The sequence below is a fragment of the Wyeomyia smithii genome, chromosome 1 (genome assembly GCF_029784165.1).
Source record: "Wyeomyia smithii strain HCP4-BCI-WySm-NY-G18 chromosome 1, ASM2978416v1, whole genome shotgun sequence".
In the NCBI taxonomy this organism is placed as follows: domain Eukaryota; kingdom Metazoa; phylum Arthropoda; class Insecta; order Diptera; family Culicidae; genus Wyeomyia; species Wyeomyia smithii.
Window position 1 is genome coordinate 1,722,417 of NC_073694.1, and position 22,063 is coordinate 1,744,479.

At 40.1% G+C, this 22,063-nt stretch overlaps 1 protein-coding gene across 4 annotated transcripts in view; it reads left to right on the forward strand.

The window, feature by feature from the left end:
• LOC129724965 (aminopeptidase N-like) overlaps nt 1-22,063 on the forward strand; it is a 78,776-nt gene that overhangs the window by 35,847 nt on the left and 20,866 nt on the right. For all 4 annotated transcript variants that reach the window (XM_055680285.1, XM_055680295.1, XM_055680306.1 and 1 more), the window contains 2 exons: nt 363-522; nt 15,387-15,644. In XM_055680285.1, coding sequence (XP_055536260.1) covers nt 363-522; nt 15,387-15,644 — 418 coding nt within the window. The remainder of the gene's footprint in view (nt 1-362; nt 523-15,386; nt 15,645-22,063) is intronic.

Genomic DNA, 22,063 nt, shown 5'->3' on the forward strand with positions numbered 1-22,063 from the left:
GCCTTATCGTCGTCACGCTGCTGTTTGCAGTGCTGTCTTGTAGACAGAAGAAAGAGATAACGACGACGCTCCCGGCAAAAGTTTAGTCACCACCAGCCTTCAAGCGGAATATTTAGTACCTTGCCACGGTTTTCGTGCGTAGGCCGAAGTGAGCCGATCATACCTGAAATCCTTGAGCAGTTTTATACTCGTACGCAAAACGCAAACATGATTCCGTTCGGAACCTAAAATTTGCATGCTTGATTTATCTGTATAATCAATTTGAATTCGCCGGTGGTTACGCATGTTCGATATCTTGTTTTGTCGATGCACGTTATGTTTTCTCGTTAGTATTTTAATTAATCTTATCCCCCTTCTTCTAGGTGGACAGCTTAAAACCAAAAACGGCCAGAAGTACATTATCAATAACGTCCCGCGTGGTAAGTACATCCCAACCTGGTGCTGGTACTTTACCCTATTCCTGCTCACTGCACTGGTGCTACTCTCGATCGTATTGTTGGTTCTATTGATTAATCAGCAACGGTGAGTAAGTTTCTATTTTTACAATTGCTTTCGCCCATATTCATTTTTTTTTGTCTTGCTTTCTGATGATGATGATGCCGGTCGGCACCTGTTCCGTGGCATTTTCTGCTTTCCGACTTACTTCTCTTTCTCACTACAAGTTGAACACGAATTTCGCTGGTTTATTTTGTGTTTTTTTCATGAGTGCGGCCGGGAGGGTGCAGGTGCATTATAGCTATCATCATACAATTAAATCATAGTTGAATATAATCAACAGAATGCATGCCGGAGAGGGAAAGATAACTAACTATGTATGAATTTGTTTTTCGTTCCATCTTCATATCATTTCAAAGTATCGAGTTACTCTTATGTAGAAGTTTTAGAAGAGGGAACAAATAGTAAGACAGATAGTATTGAAAATGTTAATGATGTCAAAAATCTTAGAAACGTACTCACTCAGTTTCTTTTACCGAACTCAGCACATTTTCGGCACAGTCTTCAACATCTGAGCTTTCAGTCACCAGTTCGGTAATTAGTTTGTTCGACGCGACGAGAACAAATTGAGTTTTAGTAACAGACATGCACCGCTTCTGATATACTAGATTTTCATCCTTGTAACAAGCTGTTATTCTTCGATGTAATATTGCACGCGCATTGTTCAAGGCCACGCAATAAAATTTGGTACAATTCCAATCAAACATTTAACCAATCGAACATTAATCAGCGTTATACGAGTCAAGATCCTCGACATAAGAAACATCGTTTCTCTCAGCCGTAAGAAAAGGCGTATCAAAAACTATGAATTCGGGTGGACCTTCGCTTTCGTCCACTGTATTCCTCCACAGGTTGAATAGACTTGCTACTTATACTGGTCCAGGCCAGACAAGGTTATTTCGATCTGCTCGAAAAGTGGCACGCTGTTCGCAATGTGGACAGGTAGTCCACATGGATTTGTACTAGCTTACCAAAAGCTAAGGCCGAAATCAGAACCGTATAGTTTTCCTTGTCGCTGTTAGAGAACAGAGCCTAAACGTTCTTTGAATTCTTTGTTGCAAAGACCTTGAAGGATCCGCCAAGACATCTTTAACGTCGATTACGAACTCTCCTCACACATCCGCTTCGGTAATGGCTCTCTTCTTCGCCATATTGTTGACCGTCCTCGTCCGCCAATTCGGGGTACCGTTTCATAAAACGCTTTATCCAGCCGCGAGTTAATGTTCCAACTCCTTAATCCTTAAAAGCGTCTTCTTTCCTAAACATCTCTCCAGTTTGGCAGCGTAGAGGATTAGCTATAAAACCAATAAATTCACATGAGATATGATCATATTCAGAAGAAATTGACCATTACGCCAAGCAGAACCCTCCAAGATCCTCTCTTCCTCCGTAACAGTGAAGGCTGGTGGAGCTTTCTTTGATTGCGATTTGTAGCGATTCGTTTGGCATCTCTTATCGCGGTCACCGGAACGCCAGAACCTGTCGAAACTTACCCTCGCGCATCTCAATCGCAACTCTTCCTAAATTGCCGTATCCATGTTTTCTTCCATAACATGCTGAAAATTTGGGAGAATGTACAACAGTTTATGCTAGATACACGCTCTATGCGGATTTCGATTCAAGTGATTAACGAAGGATCAAAAACCATGCAGCACAATATACAGCTCGAGAATTAAAAGACTTACATTTTCAATCAATTTCCACCACCAGGTATCTCCGTTGAAAAACGTTTTTATCTGAACAGCGTTTCCTTAGCAAATTCTCTAGCGCCGTGACGAAATGACAACTGAAACCGAGGCACGATGGATTTTTTATTTTCAATTTCATGGCCTACTGGCGCATATTTCACTTTTACAGAAGGGCAACGCGTTGCAACGGTTCAACAGACATGTAGGCATTTATTTATCATAGGGTTTTCCTTTCTTATAATGCATAAAACTGAAAAATACTGCTGAGGTGTCCGGATTTCAATCCTGTCTGGTTGCAACAGGTGCAGAATGAAAAGATTACTGACGGTCAGTACCGTTTTGAAACAATCTTCTGCTGGAAATACGGATAGTTCATTAAATTATGTTAACCTTTTTTGGCCGTCAAAAACACTAAAAAAAATCAAAAATACTAACTCAACATATATTAAAAACAATCGAAAACTCAAAATAGCACGAAAGCTTAATAATTTTCAAAAAGGGCCACAAATTTTCATAATAAGTGAACACGCTACTTGCCAAGCAAATTGACTCTCCTTACACCCACTGACCGGGCATTCTCGTCGTTTGCCTCGAAGACGTCGGCCTCCTTCTTGAATATTATCTTTGTCGAAAGCTCATCCGCCATCTGTGCTACGTGGTCAGCCTACTGTCCCCTGCAGTGTTTCATCAGCTTGACAATATCAGCATATGTTTGTATACTTCGTATAGATCGTTATGCGCCTGCGTCACATCCCATTTTCTAGTTTACTACCGAGTATTGATCGCAGGATTCAATGCGCAAAGACCTCAAGCGCTTGTTGATCGGCCTCCTTCCACGTCTACCTCGTCTACTGAGTCTGTAGAGCGCAAATTTCGTACGTGCTACGGGACCTAACCTGGCTACGCAATCCGTACTACCTCACCAATCAGGCGAAGGCCTGTTTCGTCTTTGCTTTATCCAAGAGCCGATGCCACTGTACTCGATCCATGGCTGCTCCTCGCAACTCTTGCAGACCGCGTAGACTGCCGAGATTTCCTCCTGCTTGGTCGACCCACCGTGCACGTTGCGCGCCACAACGCCGCGTTCATATTGAGTCGTTATTCAGAACCATTTTGATTGGGCTTTTGTCCGACATCCTTACGACATAGTGTCATTGTCGGCGGTCGTTAGTGAACCCAAATATACAAACTCATCTACCACCTCGATTTTGTCATCGTCAGTTCAAATTCGTGGTGGGAGCCTCTCCTTCTCATGTATTTTGTCTTCGACGTGTTCATGACTAGTCCGACCCAATTGGGCTCTGCTATAACTCTGTTTACTGCGTTGTATTCGCGGCATTACTAAAGTACTTGCCGCAGTGCTCTGTGGTGGCACGGGCTCCTAGAATCCCGCCTGGTATTGTCCCACAAATTGCTTTGCGATAGGTGATAGGCGGCGGCATAGAAGATGGGAAAGTACCTTGTAGGCAGCGCTTAGCAGAGTGATTGCACAGTAGTTGCTACAACTCAGCTTGTCGCCTTTTTTGTAGAAGGGACACACGATTCCTTCCATCTATTCCTCCGGTAACGTCCCATCCTCTCATCCATAATAAGTCCTATTCGCTGCCGCAATCCGTATCTTCACCTCGCAGCTCACTTTGTTGTCACATGTCACGAGAGTACCAAGATAAATACATTCGTCGATCACTACGAAAGTATCCTCATTCATTTCCACCGTAGCACCAACACCCGCAAAAATACCATGTTCTCTGCTTACTTCGTTTTTACAGTGTTCATGGTGAGTCCAAATCTCGCAGCTACCCTTCTGAGAGCCGTAAAGGTTTCCTCAAGAGCTCTACGGTTAACACCAATGATATCAATATCGCCCACGGAGCCCAAAAGCATGTGACCTTCGTATTGCACCTTCTAAAGCTATGTTGACCAGAAAATTCGAGAGCCCGTAACATTGCTTCAGACCATCTAACGTCACAAACGCGTTCGAAAAACTCGCCCGCTGTCCTCACGCTTCGTGCTCACGCTCATCGTCAAACGTCGAACGTAACAGTTCAATTAGTTTTGTTGGAAAACCATGTTCATCTATAATTTGCCACATCTCGTAGGTTTCACTGTATCGTACGCCGCCTTAAAGTCTATAAACAGATGATGTGTCTGCAAGCAGGCTTGGCTTTGCTCTTTTGCTCTTCGAATGCTGATTAGGCTATATTTTGTCAAGTAGGCAGCATTCGAACAAGTCATATATAAAGCACTTGTAGCGACAGTCTATCTTTACAATTTGTCTGAACATTTTCGTAGGTACCAAAAGAGTAGCTCTTCCAATTTCACAAGCTTTGCCTAACTTTGACGCTTTACATATGGCATACAATGTTTGGACAAATCGTAGAGATGAGTATCTCTACAACTGCTTCATACATGATTTGTTCGAATTCTACCATCTTGATAAAATACAGTCTAATGAGCATTCAAAGAACGAAAGAGCGAAACCAAGCATGTCTGCAAGTTGTGTTCTCGAAACTTGTCAAGGATCAGGGTGGACATTTGGTCCGTCTCAGGGTGAACATTTGGTCCGTTGTAGATCGTCCCGCATTGGTATTCTCCAACAAAAGCTTCATGCAACGGCCCAAGTCTCTGGAACAGGATACTAAAGGAATTTCATAAGCGGACTTGAGGAGGGTTATGCATCGATAATAACTACAGTCGAGTCTATGTTCATTAAGCAGACAATATGTGCAGTAGGGAAAGCGAAAAATAAGCGAACTGGAAATATGATACAAATTTGGAAAAATATACCGCATCCCGACGGGACTTGAACCCGCAATCTCCCTGTCTCCGGCATGGTGTATTGACCAATTAAACTACGGAGGACGGTGGTACTGTTCCACAATCTATATGCGTATCACATTCCACTGCTGACTTATTCTATTGTTCATCCCTAACTACACACACTGTTGTGCAAGGGTTATTCATAGACTGAAAGGAATGTCTCATCACACAAAGAAGAGTCAGCTGATGCTGATAACTCTTATCGAGTCTATGTCCCTTCTTGTCCCAGCGGCTTTGTGGTTCTTCAGTTTTTTGCAAGCATCCTTCACCTCGTCCAACGTTGGTGGGTCCACAGCTGGTCCGTCCTTCCCAATTTCTATTTTGTTCCCCTCGACGACTCTTCTACCGTCCTCATCGTTCAACACCACTTCAAAATGTTGCTTCCATATTGTATTTTATTATTAATTTAACTTAAAGTTTCTCCTTAGTTCCCCTACACTCGAAAAACGGTTCCGAGTTTATCCAACTTACCTTTTCAATCGATTTAAAAAAATTAACAGAGTATAACACTTATATCCCAATTGAAAAACGTTTTTTATCGGAAGACCGTTTCCTTAGTGAACTCTCTAATGATGCGACGAAATGACAACTGAAACCAAGATACGATTGATTTTTCCATTTTTATTATTTGTATTTCATGGCCTACTGGCGCATAGCTCATTTTAAAAGAAGCGCAACAGTTCAACATAAAACAGAAGAAAACTAGATGTAAAGAAAGATGTAAAGATTTCAATCCAGCACGGTATTGCAACAGTGCCTGGTATAAAAAGGTGCATATATCACAGAATGAAAAGATTACTGACGATCGTCAGTCGTTCTGAAAGAATCATCTGCTTGAAATGCTAAGGATTCAACACATTGAATTCTTTCAAAAATAGACTAAAGTCTAAAAGTCTAAAGTCTGAATGTCTGTAAGTCTCAAATTAGTCTCAAAGGCAAAAAGTCATAAATTCTGAAAGTCTAGAAATCGAACATCCTAAGTCTAAACCAGTCAAAGAACCAAATATTTTTTGTTTTAATTTCTGATGCCTCATATCAATTGTGACGTTTTATGATAAAATAACCTAGACTATTAACATCAAATAAGGATTGCAAACAATATATGGGTCATTCCATACGAAGTGACCACAAAAAAGCACAAACCTGGACACGACCATCACAGATTTTGCTCGAAGTTGGGAGAATTATTCATCTACTGTCACATTAGAAAAATCTCAAATTTGCTGTCGATTGGAACACCCCCCGCTCTGTGGACCCCCCTGTTTATTGCAAAGTTACGCATTTTTTGTTCAAAATCTCTTTTTTCTTTTTCTTACAATTCATAGACGTAAGATGTCCGAAAAATACTAATAGATGAGTTTTGAAGAAAATAAACCAAGAAATGCAGGAAAAATATTAGTTTTGACCGGAAGTGTTGCCAGATAAATTATTTTTGTACTTGAAAACTAAATTTACATTTTTCGGCAAATGCATCAATTTTTATTTCAAATTTGATAATTACTACGTGTTCCTTGGAAATATTCACATAAGAAACAACTATCATCCCGAGGTAATATGAGCCAATCTCGAAATATAACATTTTTACGAAAAAAGTTGTAAACTTCGTAATTATTTTTTTTACAATTTATAGACGTAAGACACCCGAAAAATAGTGATAGGTGAATTTTGAAGAAAATAAACCAAGGAATCCAGAAAACATATTGTTTTTGACCGGAAGTGTTGCCAGATAGATTATTTTTGTATTTTAAAACTAAATTTGCATTTTTTGGCAAATGCAGCTTATTTTATTTTAAATTTGACGGTTTCATCGTATTTCTTGGAAAATTTTACGTAAGAAGCACTTATCACCCCGTAGCAATATGAGACAATCTCGAAATATAGCATTTTTACGAAAATAGTTTTGAATTTCGTAACTAATTTTTCTTGGTTTATTTTCTTGAAAAATCATCTTTTAGTATTTTTCAGACATCTTACGTCTATGAATTGTAATAAAAAGAAAAAAGATATTTTTGACAAAAATTGCGTGACTTTGAAATAAAGAGAGGGGTCCTACAGAGCGGGGGGTATTCCAATCGACACCAAAATTGGGATTTTTCCAAAGAGACAGTATTTGAGAAATTCCCGCAACTTTGAGCGAAATCTGTGATGGTCGTGTCCAAGTGGCAAGTACACTTCGTATGGAATGACCCACATGGTAATAATAAACAATTTCGGTTTTTTAACTTTCATCGATGGATTTTATATTGTTTGGTCTTTTTTAGCCTTCAAAAGTGGTTTTTCGTCATTCTGCTCTTTTCTGCCTTTCAGAAGCTGTGTTTCATTTTCGTGTAACTCTTTTGAAGCTATTAGTAGTCTTTTTCGTAATTCTAAGCTCAGTTTAAATTTGTTTATTTTTCTGTCAAATTCTGGTATTTAGAAATCATTTTAACCATTCTATGTACTATTTAACTTTTCTAACCTTTGAAAGTGTTTTTACAATTTCTTTTTCTACCTCTTATGGCCTTCAAATGCATTTTTTTGTGAACTCTGAGCTTAACTCGACAGTTTTCTTTTATTTTTTTTTTTCGGTCATTAAAATCGTTTTTGCCATTATGAGCCTATTTAAGATCATTTTCTTCTCAGACCTTTACAAACGTTGTTTTTTGTCGGACTTCAGAAATATTTTTTACAATTTGAAGCTCGATTTTGGAGCACGTGTTTTACTTTTCCAGGCTGTTTCAAGCTTTTTTTCGCTGTTCTGAACTCAATTAGAAATGATTTCGTTTTTTTTTCTGAGCTTCAGATGTTTTTAGCGTTTTTCCCAATTTGGAGTTCGTAGCATTTTCGGAATATCTGTGACTTGGCGCCACGAACTTGCTACAGAAACGAGCGATGGCCATCCGACAAGAATTTGTTGTCAGACTACATCCAGGTGCACCGCCCGTACGGCCAAACAGGTGAATACAGCCACCTTACGCTTCTCTTTTCGGCGTCCAATCACTACTTTCACCGGCCCCTGTTGGGAAAGGAAAACATTCTCGGCAGACATATGCATCTATCAGTTAACTTTTGGATCCCTACTCGCAGATTTGGAATTTGGAACCGCTGTCTAAGTTTATTGAACACTGTCTTCGAATTTGTGTGTTGTCGAACTCCTCATGGTAGTGCTGAATTAATCGCTGTGTGATCTTATATGGCCGCGATAGGATCCGGTCAGCTCTTGTCGGAGGAAAATTCATCCGAGTTCGCTGCAACAAACCTTCATCGTCTGTCACTGGTGAACTCTCGTGAATGCGTTTTTTTTCTTAATCTTCTCTAAAGGCTGCCCAGTTCGCGATTATGCTCATTTCATCTGGAAAGCAGTCCCATTGCACCTGATGCCATAGGATTTTTCCTGCTTTTCTAAACTCTTTTTGTTTGAGGGGTGTTTGGACAGTTACAGACTACGAACCCGCCTTCACTTTCCCCGACGTTTTCTTGAATATTCTACGCTGTTTTAATATGGCACGTGATGTTAGAATCGGTTCGCCACGTCGTTCATGGCGGCGATAGCCATTAAACGTAGAAATTGTTTCAACATTACTTACTCGTTCTTCTCCCACAGTTTCTTCAACGGTTGATTCTTGTGTTAGCAACGTATTTTCTGGCCGGTACAGGAATTCCGGTCCCTGAAACTAAACTTCATCGCTTCGAAGTGGTGGGCCTTGTCCCCATTTAATCAGTTTAGTCGGTATCCAACGTCTTCATGAGCTCTCTGATTTCTTCGACGCGGAAAGCCACGAACTGCTGGTACCGATGTCGATCGGAATTGATCCAGCTACAAATGAGGAACTGATTGACGTTTTATCGGTGCAACCTTCGCTCGAGAAATCATCAGACTGCAACGTACTTCACTTTCCACCACCGCTCGAAGATACGCCACGCATCCATATGCATGTTCGCCGGCATCGGTGAAGATGTGTACGTCTAGCGATTCAACTTCGACGCGTTCAGCGTTGTCGATGTAGCACCGAGGAATACGAATGGCTTCCATCTGCGGCAACAGATCGGCTCACTGCTTCCACAACTCCCAGCACTTAATGTCGACTTTCTGATCCTAACCACAGCTGGAATGCCACAGATGTTGGATAACGACAGAGTGGATCAAAAAACCCATTACGTATCTTACTACAATCTCTTTTGTCAACCTCTTTCCTTCAAACAAGTTTGACAGTAACTCCTCTCGATGCATCGTTAAGAATCTAAATTTGTCCACGTTTGGATCCCAGATCACTCCTAGAACGCGCTCTTTAAAAGTTTGTTCGTCCTGGCTGAAGTGTATCGGTGCAACCGGTTTTGTCTCACCCAGACTCTGAAGAACCTCTAGCAAGTTGGAGACTCAGTTTATCGGCTCTTCCAGGGAATCAACGCTGTCGTCGTGCCGTTTTATGATGGTTGCGGCTGCCTCCGGATATTAATCAGCGAATTCCTCTGCATTTTTTTTTTTTTTGACAAACTGGGTCGAAAACGGAGAACATGTTGACCCAAAGATTTCCACGTCCATTACGTAGGTATCCGGTGGATCGTTGGGATTCTTTCTGCTCAGAAACCGCTGCTTTTTTCTATCCTCGAGGCGAATCTGTATCATATGAAACATTTCCTTCACACGTCTCCGCCGAAAGCAAATCACCAGTAGCGAATTTAGTGAAACTTCTAACACTGCGGCTGCAGTGTTCCACACCAAGCGTACTTTATCTGTATTTTTCGGGTTTTGTACGACGTTGAGCGGAAGATACCAAACCTCCTGGAAAGAAAATCCGGTCAGCTCTTAATTCGTAGTCAGATAAGGGTACCCCTTCTCCCGATATTCGTTGATTTGCTTGCAGACGTTTTTCTGTAGCTCAGGATTCTTCTGGAGTCTCTTTTCTGGTTGCCTTATTCTTTTATCGGCTATGGGATTACTGTCCGGGAATCGAGAGTCATATGAGTGGAACAGTGGTCCTTTTGAGGATTCCCCGGGCACGTTCCTCCTCCGCTGACTACCACAGGAGATCTCCACCACTGACTGCTCTAGAGCAAAGTTTCTTTAAATGAGCTAATATAGGTCCTCGTTCAATATGGCTTGGTGACAACCGATGAAATTACCAGTTCCAATCGTGGTAGAGTATCTTGGGCCGTATACGGTCCACCCGAGCTTGCAGCGGACCGCGATAGGTGCGGCAAGGTCCTGAACATCCAGCTTTTGGCGGGGCATCATCAGCTTCCCAACTGTTCGAGCACTATGCAGCAGCAGCTTATTGTTGATGTCTCCATTAACTCCCGACGCTCAAAGATTCATTCGCCGAGACACTTATTCGATCAGCTAGCGTCAATGTGACGAAGGTACCCTCATCCAGAAACGCAGCAAGTTTCTTTACATTTGCTTTAGTCAGATTCAGCGTTTTTTTTTTGTTTCCCGCACCGGACAATCCTGCTTGCCTTCTTTGATGAGGCTTTCGGCACCTGGACGGTCGATAACTTCACCGACTCTTTATCCAGATCTGCCATCTTCTGTTCGAACGTCTTTTGGTTTGCCTTCATTCGATCGATCTGCTCCTGCTTCTTCCGAAGCATTTTCTCCTGGAACGACCTCTGCTGCTCTTCGTCTTCGGCGCGCAATTTAATTTCTAATTCCATCTTCTTTCTTTCAAATGCACGCTTTCATGTCTAATCTTCCTTAGTTATTCTACTACTTACAATTTGATTTGAAAATGTTCGATTACTTCCTGACCTAATTTCGGTTTAGCTCAATTTAAGTTTGATTTTTTGTTGGCCCTTTCTGGTATTTTTAGTTAAATTTGGCATAACTTTTCTAGCATTTTCTAACCTTTGAAAGTGTTTTTTTTAATCTCTTCTTAATCTGGAGGCTATTGCTACCTTCTAAGTTCTTCAGAAGTATTCTTTTTACGAATTTTGAGCTCAAATCGATGTCCTTCTGTTAGTCTTTTCTGGTCATCAGCTGCGTTTTGTGCGATGCTGAGCTTATTTGAAATTATTTTTTTCTCTGACTTTCACAAACGTTTTCTTGTTTTCTCAAGATAAATTTTGTTTGTGTTTGTCGCTATTTTAAGTTCAATTTGGGGTTATTTTTTGTTGTTTTTCCTTCGAAGGTTTTTTTTAGATGTTCTGAACTCGATTCAACATCCTTACTTTGCGTTTTCCTAGTCTGTTAAGCGTTTTCCGTAACTTCGAGTAGCTTTCTCCATTCTCTGCTCAATTTAGGTTAATTTTTGTGTTTATTTCTAACCTTTAGAGGCAGTTTCACTATCCTGAGCTCAATTCTTTTGAAGTAGAATACTTCTCTCAGGAAGTTCGGCTACATAGGGATGTGAAATGAAAATCTAAAACCGAAAAAAGTGAAAAATATGTCCAATTTCAAATGCTAATAAATCGGTTAGTATTCGATGGATTTCCTTCGTTCTGGCAGCAATAGATTGAAAAATCTTCTAAGATTCTTCCCAAAATAAGATAATTGTAATTTTATTATTCACACTATTGTACTATTGGAAATAGTCAAGCCTTGTCAAAACGAAAAATTCGACCTCTGATTGGTCGTTATATGCTTGCTTCCCAAGCACGGTCGACAGGATCATATACCTTGCAATTGAAAACATGCTATTTGGCCTATATAAGAGCCTGTTTCAGCCGGAGCCGCTCATAATAGTTCTAGACAGCGACAACAGCAGTCGTCCTTCCTTAGCAGCAGCACTAGCTCTGTGGTTGGTCACCACGTCTCAGGAGCAGCGCGGTTTTTCTCAGCGTGTGTCGCCAGACAGCCATTATTCCCCCCGTGTTGGGGCAGCATGAAGATTGCCATCAGGAAATCCAATTTTGGAAATCAAAATGCCTTTTTGAAGGCAAATAAACAAGTCATTGAAAGTTAATAATTCTTGTCAACGCAAGCAAGTATTCTGTGTTGCATCCTAGCAATTTAAATTTGTCGCACCCGTCTTATTTACTGAATGTGAAATAGCTTCCACAGTGCATGTTGTCCGTGTATCTTAATTCCCCCAATGTTAGGGCAGCTCAAAGGTTGTAATTAGCAACCGATTTTGAACAGCAAAATGCTTTTTTGAAGGCAAATAAAAAAATAATTGAAGGTTAATAATTTTCTGGCATCAACACAAGCAGACATTCTGTGCGGGATGTTAGAACGCATTCACAAAAGCAGTTAGGTCGACTATGCAGAGCTAATGTGAAGTCGATTCAATCAATCAGCATTAACAGAATTTCGTCGTCTCCCAGCTGCCAAGTTGCAACATGATGCAACACGCAACAGCGAGCAAACGAAATCGCTTGATGTTACAAACCGCAATAAGATACGGGTTAAAACCGTTGCGTGTGTGAGAGCACCATCGGTGTTTATTCGCTGGATACACTATCTACTGAACGCAATAATCTGCTTACATGCGACATGGGGACGGGAACATTTTCTTCAACCAAGCTGCACAACACGACACAAAACATGTTATTTTGTTGCTTCAATGAGAGTGCTATCGGTCCGGCTCGACAAGAAATCATTTTTGTGCATCCGTGCTACGAAACTGAGGAAAAACTTTAGAAACTGAAAAAAGAGGTGGAGCTTATCAAATGATCGCTCTGAGCCGGAATGAAGTCACACATATTTTTCAAGTTATATCATTCCACCACGTACGTAAAATAATTCATTCCTATTTTCATCCCTATATAAGAGCCTGTTTTAGTCGAAGCCGCTCATAGTAGTTCTGAACAGCGACGACAGCAGTCCTCCCTTAGCAGCAGTGGGAGCGATCGTGGGTACCATCGATGGCGGATAGCGGCCACAACTGTGGCATGGCTGCGAATAAGCGTAGCAGTTTCAGCGGATCTCACCATCGATAGCAGCAGGGCCAGCAGATGCAGGTACAGCGGATACCAATGGCGGCCACAACTGTGGCATGGCTACGGATAGCGTTGCAGTTGCTCAGCAGTTGAGCCAGCGTATAGCGGCCACAACTGTGGCATGGCTATGCATAGCGTAGCTATTGCAGCGGGTATATCAGCATCGATAGTAGCAGGGTCAGCTGATGCAACGACACTCTCTTCACTAAAATGCTGTTTCAGTGTGGTAGCGGGAAGCATCAGCAGCAGGCTTGCATGAAGTGAATACATCAGCCAGCAACTTCCTCTAAGGCCTCTGCCATAGTAGACGCGAAAAGCGGCGCGAACCGTTTCGCTCGGCCGTAGGTTGATGTACAGCTCTACTGGTGGCTGTACATTAACCTACAGCTGAGCGAACCGGTTCGCGTCGCTTTTCGCGTCTATTATGGCAGAGGCCTAATGGAAAAGTTGTATCAGTTTGTTCAGAAGAATATTATTGTCGGTAATATTACAGAGATGCGATTGCGTAAATCCGATTTTGAATTGAACAATTGTTCTTTTGAGAACAAATAACACATTTTTTTGAAGAGTTAATAGCTTTTGGTACCAATAGCAGTATAGTGACAGCCTCAGCGGTAGATGTAGATGCAGCCGGTACTTCCCTGAGGCCGATGTAAAGGTTAATGGGAGCAGCACGGCGGAACAGTTCGGGTTATGCTTAGACGCGCGTCATTTTTCGTTGTTGATATTCCCCACATGAAACGACGCGCTTTCGTATGATAGCGGTGATATTAGCGGTAGATGCATTTGCCAACACTCCCTCTAGTAAAGCCGTGTCTAGTTTTCAATGTGAAAACACCTTTCTCATTGTGTTGACCGTGCACCTTAGTCCTCACTATCAAGGTAACACAGAGATGTAAGATAAACACTACATCCTATGATAAATTGAACAATTGTTCTTATAAGGACAACAAATGAATTAATGAAAATTTAATTTTGAATAAGAATACTTCTCTCAGGAAGTTCGGCTACATAGGGATGTAAAATGTGAATCTAAAACTGAAAAAAGTGAGAAAAATTTCAAATGCTAATAAATCGGTTAGTTTTCGATTTCCTTCGTTTTTGCAGCAATCGATTAGAAAATCTTCTAATAACCTACCAAATGCATGAAATTGCAATTTTATCATTCGAACTATTGTACTATTGAAAACTCTTAAGCCTTGTCAAAACACAAAATTCGACCTCTGATTGGTCGTTATACCGCGCTTTCCCAAGCACGGTCGGCAGAGTTATGGACCTAGTAAATTGGGAATGCATCATTTGGCCTATATAAGAGCTTCATCAGATAATAAACAAACATTTCAACGGATATTAAATTGAACAACTGAAATTTGAAGAACACAAATGATTATTTGAAAAGTTAATATTTTCTCGTTTTGCGCTATAATCCAAAGTTAATTATCTTCATCTACATGCATACTCTGATTATTATTACGTGTTTGCGTCGCTTAGTGTTTGGCTACGGTCATGCAGAACGCAAATAACGGCGCGATGCGATTCGGCAGGACGAAATCTGTTGAAATGTATAGCTCTACTTCGCCTTAAAAAGAGCTGTACATTTCACCACGGTAAGGCGAATCGCATCGCGCCGGCGTTCTGCATAACCGTAGCCTTTGTTCCGTTCCCGTTTAATGATGTCGTATTAAATGTGCATATTACAATTCGGCAGCACTTCAACTTCTCATTTGCACAAAATTTAAAAATATCCAATGAACTGCATTCAAAATATCAGACAAAAAGAAATTACAATACTTCCAATGAACGGTCCACGTTTATTTACTAGAAAAAATGACTGACACGCAAGCAGCCAGGTTATCTTTCTTGTAAAAGTATTCTACTTCAACCTTGCGGTCGTGGCTTTGCATACAACCTTCTTTAGATTTTTTCTTTAGAGACGGTTCATTCGCAATTCTTAAGTCAATTCAAGATATTTTTTTTGTTCCCTTTCGAGGTTTATGAACTGTTTTTGGGTTGTTATAAAATAAAATATGTTCTAGTTATTTATTTTTAGGCTCTTAGGTTTTTTTTTTCACAATGTTTGTCACAATGCCTTTTCTGTTATACTGAGTTCAATATGGGATAATCTTTTATCATACCCTTTCTCTTACCTTCAGCCGACTTTTTGAGTACAATAAATATTTTTTTGGTATTTGATTTTTCAAATTAAAGTTGAAATATTTTCTAAAAGAACAATGCTCTGTTTTACTCTCTGATACCATGTCACCCATCCAACTAAGATGTCTTTTGCTTTCCTTCTACTCACTTTTACAAACTTGCTTCAACAAGAAGTCGCATCATCATGATAACATAACAGACACAAATAGAGAAGGTTTGCAAGTTAATCCAAGCACATCGCATCGGAATGCCCTGTTTTCACTGATTTCTTTTAGCTCATCTTTGAATTATACATGAATCACAATTCAGCTTGCATAGCTTAGTACATATTTTATGTGAATCGGAAAATGTTTCATGAAATTTTCTCCACAGATTATGCACCTCGGAGAATGGGCCCACAAATGGGAACTCTTCAACCATCCTAGCAGGATACGGCTCTCTGAGTAGTAACGGTGACTCGAAAAGATGTTCACATGATCCTCGACTGAAAACCCAGTACGAGAGTGTTTCCCCAGCGGCCAACGATGACTACATTGATGACGATAGTGGTGGAGGCGGTGGCACTGGGACGGATGCCGGCGAACAGGATGTGGTAATGCGCTATTACGGCTGGAGTCCTCTTCACTACAAGTGAGTTCATACTTTTTGACCATTAAACTATTGTAAACAAAGCTATTTGTGGTGTTTCCTGCGGTTGCTTCGATCGAAATGATAAAGTGATTCGTTCAGGGATGAATTTGATTGATACCTACATACAAGCGATGAGGGAACGATAGAAAGTGGAATCAACTCTCGAAAATAATATTGATAATTTCTCATCGATCATGGAACAATAAATCAAGCATACTAACTCAATAAAGTGTTTAAAGGGCCGTCAGGCTATCCCGGGACCACACCTTGGGTGCAACTTTCAATGACTGCGTCATTGCATGATCAGTCGCTGCCCATTAATTTTGTGCCAGCCGGTGTGCGATTAGCTGTGAGCCAACCTTTAAAGAGTTTATGTTTACTAGTGATATGGTAGAAAAATCCCCCGATCAACATGCAATTTGTGCTTGCACACTGATCGGTCCCCTTTTAGGCATTTTTCGATCACTCATACGAGCATCTATTATGCGCAGAAAAAAAACCGACGTTCCGCTTGTGCAGCATCTTGCAGCCGATCGCGAAATTGTCCCTCTTCGCATCTTCATTCATGATGCCGTCGTTTGCATGATCATTATCCTCTTTCTTTCCTTTCCTTTCCTTCTGGCGTAGTCGGTGTTTTTTTTTTTGCTAAAGGGTGTCGGCATCGGCAGCGGCGACTTCCTTCACTTACTGAGCGATGCTCAAAGGAATGCGGCATTTTACGGCACTGAATGCGTGCGTACTGGAGTAGTATTGTCAATAAGTGGGTTATATAATTATGTACTTATTCAATTAAACGTGGCTTATATCGAGATTAGAGTTAAATTGCCGGCCCATATCGGTTTGAGATGAACAGTGTGTAAAACGGGTGTCGGTCTTCTAGTTAGTTCAAACTGGTCAAGAATGAGAGAGTGCAAAAATATTATTTGATTCAAGACTGGACAACCCCAAGAATATTTGTATTCTTATTAAGGCCGTTACAAATTTTATTCTCATTTTATTCCCCCCCCCCCTCCTTCAAAAATCTTGAATATTGGAAGGGGAAGAAAAAAAAGCTCAAATCGTTTTGTTCATTTTATTGGTTTTCCGACAGCATAAATGCTTTATTTGGCAACAAACAAGTCCAGTGACAGCGAGAGTGTCGTCAAAAGGCAAGCGAAATAAATAATAATAATGATAAAGTGTTATTTTTCAACATTTATTTGAGTGCAAGTTACAAACGTCATGACTTGCACACAAACTTTGATCAAAGATATATTTCTTTTTTTTTTCGTTTCGGTGTTATTTATTTTTTGCCACCCCCTTTGCTAACTTTGATAACCTTGGAAATAAAAAGAATTCGAAATTTGTATCAACCTAATCTCGAACATATTTTACGCCTCTCCGTTTTGAAGTAGAATACTTCTCTCAGGAAGTTCGGCTACATAGGGATGTTAAATGAAAATCTAAAACCGAAAAAAGTGAAAAATATGTCCAATTTCAAATGCTAATAAATCGGTTAGTATTCGATGGATTTCCTTCGTTCTTGCAGCAATAGATTGGAAAATCTTCTAAGATTCTTCCCAAAATAAGATAATTGTAATTTTATTATTCACACTATTGTACTATTGGAAATAGTCAAGCCTTGTCAAAACGAAAAATTCGACCTCTGATTGGTCGTTATATGCTTGCTTCCCAAGCACGGTCGACAGGATCATATACCTTGCAATTGAAACATGCTATTTGGCCTATATAAGAGCCTGTTTCAGCCGGAGCCGCTCATAATAGTTCTAGACAGCGACAACAGCAGTCGTCCTTCCTTAGCAGCAGCACTAGCCCTGTGGTTGGTCACCACGTCTCAGGAGCAGCGCGGTTTTTCTCAGCGTGTCTCGCCAGACAGCCATTATTCCCCCCGTGTTGGGGCAGCATGAAGATTGCCATCAGGAAATCCAATTTTGGAAATCAAAATGCCTTTTTCAAGGCAAATAAACTAGTCATTGAAAGTTAAAAATTTTTGTCAACGCAAGCAAGCATTCTGTGTTGCATCCTAGCAATTTAAGTTTGTCGCACCCGTCTAATTTACTGAATGTGAAATAGCTTCCACAGTGCATGTTGTCCGTGTATCTTAATTCCCCCAATGTTAGGGCAGCTCGAAGGTTGTAATTAGCAACCGATTTTGAACCGCAACATGCTTTTTTCAAGGCAAATAAACAAATAATTGAAGGTTAATAATTTTCTTGCATCAACACAAGCAGACATTCTGTGCGGGATGCAATCAAATTCTGTTGTAGTTGTCTAATTTTTACTTTATTTAGTAAACCCCCCACTGTAGGGGCAGCGCAAAGGCTGCGATCAGCATAACCGACATTGAATAATAAACTGCCCTGTTAGAACGCATTCACAAAAGCAGCTAGTTCGACTATGCAGAGCTAATATGAAGTCGATTCAATCAATCAGCAGTAACAGAATTTCGTCGTCTCCCAGCTGCCAAGTTGCAACATGATGCAACACGCAACAGCGAGCAAACGAAATCGCTTGATGTTACAAACCGCAATAAAATACGGGTTAAAACCGTTGCGTGTGTGAGAGCACCATCGGTGTTTATTCGCTGGATACACTATCTACTGTCTACTGAACGCAATAATCTGCTTACATGCGACATGGGGACGGGAACATTTTCTTCAACCAAGCTGCACAACACGACACAAAACATGTTATTTTGTTGCTTCAATGAGAGTGCTATCGGTCCGGCTCGACAGAATGTTCACAAGAAATCATTTTTGTGCATCCGTGCTACGAAACTGAGGAAAAACTTTAGAAACAGTTTAGTACAGCTCTACTGATGGCTGTACATTAACCTACAGCTGAGCGAATCGGTTCGCGTCGCTTTTCGCGTCTATTATGGCAGAGGCCTAATGGGAAAGTTGTATCAGTTTGTTCAGAAGAATATAATTGTCGGTAATATTACAGAGATGCGATTGCGTGAATCCGATTTTGAATTGAACAATTGTTCTTTTGAGAACAAATAACACACTTATTTGAAGAGTTAATAGCTTTCGGTACCAATAGCAGTATAGTAACAGCCTCAGCGGTAGATTCAGATGCAGCCGGTACTTCCCTGAGGCCGATGTAAAGGTAAATGGGAGCAGCACGGCGAAACAGTTCGGGTTATGCTTAGACGCGCGTCATTTTTCGTTGTTGATATTCCCCACATGGAACGACGCGCTTTCGTATGATAGCGGTGGTATTAGCGGTAGATGCATTTGCCAACACTTACTCCAGTAAAGCCGTGTCTAGTTTTCAATGTGAAAACACCTTTCTCATTGTGTTGACCGTGCGCCTTAGTCCTCACTATCAATGATAAATTGAACAATTGTCCTTATAAGGACAACAAATGAATTAATGAAGATTTAATTTTGAATTAGAATACTTCTCTCAGGAAGTTCGGCTACATAGGGATGTAAAATGAAAATCTAAAACTGAAAAAAGTGAGAAAAATTTCAAATGCTAATAAATCGGTTAGTTTTCGATGGATTTCCTTCGTTTTTGCAGCAATCGATTAGAAAATCTTCTAAGATTCCTACCAAATGCATGAAAATGCAATTTTATCATTCGAACTAGTGTACTATTGAAAACACTTAAGCCTTGTCAAAACACAAAATCGACCTCTGATTGGTCGTTATACCGCGCTTTCCCAAGCACGGTCGGCAGAGTTATGGACCTAGTAAATTGGGAATGCATCATTTGGCCTATATAAGAGCTTCATCAGATAATAAACAAACATTTCAACGGATATTAAATTGAACAACTGAAATTTGAAGAACACAAATGATTATTTGAAAAGTTAATATTTTCTCGTTTTGCGCTATAATCCAAAGTTAATTATCTTCATCTACATGCATACTCTGATTATTATTACGTGTTTGCGTCGCTTAGTGTTTGGCTACGGTCATGCAGAACGCAAATAACGGCGCGATGCGATTCGGCAGGACGAAATCTGTTGAAATGTATAGCTCTACTTCGCCTTAAAAAGAGCTGTACATTTCACCACGGTAAGGCGAATCGCATCGCGCCGGCGTTCTGCATAACCGTAGCCTTTGTTGCGTTCCCGTTTAATGATGTCGTATTAAATGTGCATATTACAATTCGGCAGCACTTCAACTTCTCATTTGCACAAAATTTAAAAATATCCAATGAACTGCATTCAAAATATCAGACAAAAAGAAATTACAATACTTCCAATGAACGGTCAACGTTTATTTACTAGAAAAAATGACTGACACGCAAGCAGCCAGGTTATCTTTCTTGTAAAAGTATTCTACTTCAACCTTGCGGTCGTGGCTTTGCATACAACCTTCTTGTGATTTTTCCGTTATAAAACTCTCTACAACACTTTTTGGGGAACTGAATCCTGAGCTACTGAATTCCTAGGTTAAAACTTTCATACGAAAAGAGCGTTAGAATATCGAAGAAGGCGATGAAAAATTTGGATAACAAATTCAAGCAAATTCAAACAGAAACAATTCCCATAGAAGGGCAAATTATTTTGAAATTAATTTACAGTCCCAAAAGTTATTTTATTGTTGTAAAAGCTTGATAACAAGTTATTTTATTCAGTTATCATGCAAAAGTAATAAAAATAGCCAAAATATGGCCTGACTCATAATTGTCCACCGCAAAATTATTTTCTAGCAAATTTACAAATTTAAATCGTTTTAATCGTATACAACTGAGTTAAAAATACCATGGCAAATGAAAATTGGTCAGCTTCGTGAGAATAGACCTATTTTTGTTAAAGTGACCCACAATTGTGGAGGGACTGTATGATTTCTCTTTAAACTTCATGTTTTTATATTTGGCACAAGAAACAAGGCTGGTATAGTAGTGCTATTAGCGAAATAGGAAGGGCACAAAAATTCACGCAAGCACGGGTAAATCATTAGCACATCACTCACCCCTAATAGTGGTATTGCTAGTAATAGAAGTACAGTACCCGAGCAGGACAAAATATCATTATAATATCACAACCAGATATTGGAAATACACCTCATTTTGATCTTAATATGGTTTACATAGTTGGTAAAATAACAAAAAATAATACCAGAATATTGTTCCTCCAAGACTATATGAATAACAAAGCTTGATATTTCAATAACAAACCAATAATTTGCATTGAAAATCTCGAAAATGACCGATTCAATATTTTCAACTTATTGAGCACTGAATGCATAACTGAATATATTATAAATAATCAATGACGAACAATTTTCACTTAAAAATTTACTTTTAATCAGATATTTAAAATCAACTCAAATATCTTATTGAAGGCATATCGAGATATGATATCAAAATGTTATGATATTTTCATATGCATGTTTGAGACGTGAATATCTTTCGAATAACACGATAAGTCCTCATAGCTTAATATACTATTGATGAGTCATGATTTTGTTATGCTCTCCTGCCCGGGTATACAACAAACATCCGGGCAAAATCACAATAGATCAACTTTCCTGGTCGCATAGTGATAAGCCCGTACAGTAAAAACTAGACTTTTTTGCCTCGATCGTTATTTACAAAGTTATAAACTGTGGAACCAGTGAATTTTATTACTTTTGACTCGACGCTCTATGAACACTAAACTGTCAGGCAGTTTGATCTTTAATATCTCTCAACTGCCCAAATAGTACGGTTCATAGTCAATAAAATGTTCATTTTTTCCGAAACTACAACACAAACAAAACAAATAATTGTGCACACAGCACCGCGCAAAATTCATAACAATGGCAATATTCAGACCATCGCACCAAATTCTTTAAACTTAACTTTTTTGACAGATAGTACTAACTCTGTTTATGTTTTAGATTTTGTCCTTTTTTCTGGTAGACCAATTGTGTGCGTAGTGGAATTAGTAATTTTGGTCACAGATAAACTTACTTTACTTTTTTTGGCTAACGGACCGTTAACCGGTCTAGGGCCGAACGAATTAGAGATGTCCAGCTTCTTTTGTCTTGGGCAGCCGTTCTCCAGTCTGCTCGTACACCAGCAGATCGTGCATCTTCTACTATCGCGCACATCCACCGCGTGCGAGGCCTACCACGGAGTCGACGGCCTCTTCCTGGTTCTCTACTGAAGATAGTTTTGGCGACTTTCTCGTGAGGCATTCTGGCTACATGTCCAGCCCACTGTAGCCTGCCCCGCTGTATTATAAAAAAAAACAATATCGCACGCTTAGCCTTGAGGATAATAGCGGTCTCGATCAACTAGATTAGTTAGGAGAATTCGTTATCGATATTGTTTTTGGCACATTTTGCATGTGTAGGATAAGTACAACGATACCAGCTCGAAAAGATCCTCGACTCGATCGGGAATCGAACCCGATATCACATCCGTGTGGGAGAGCTAGCCGACAAACATCGCTAACCACAGTACCACGGGAATGA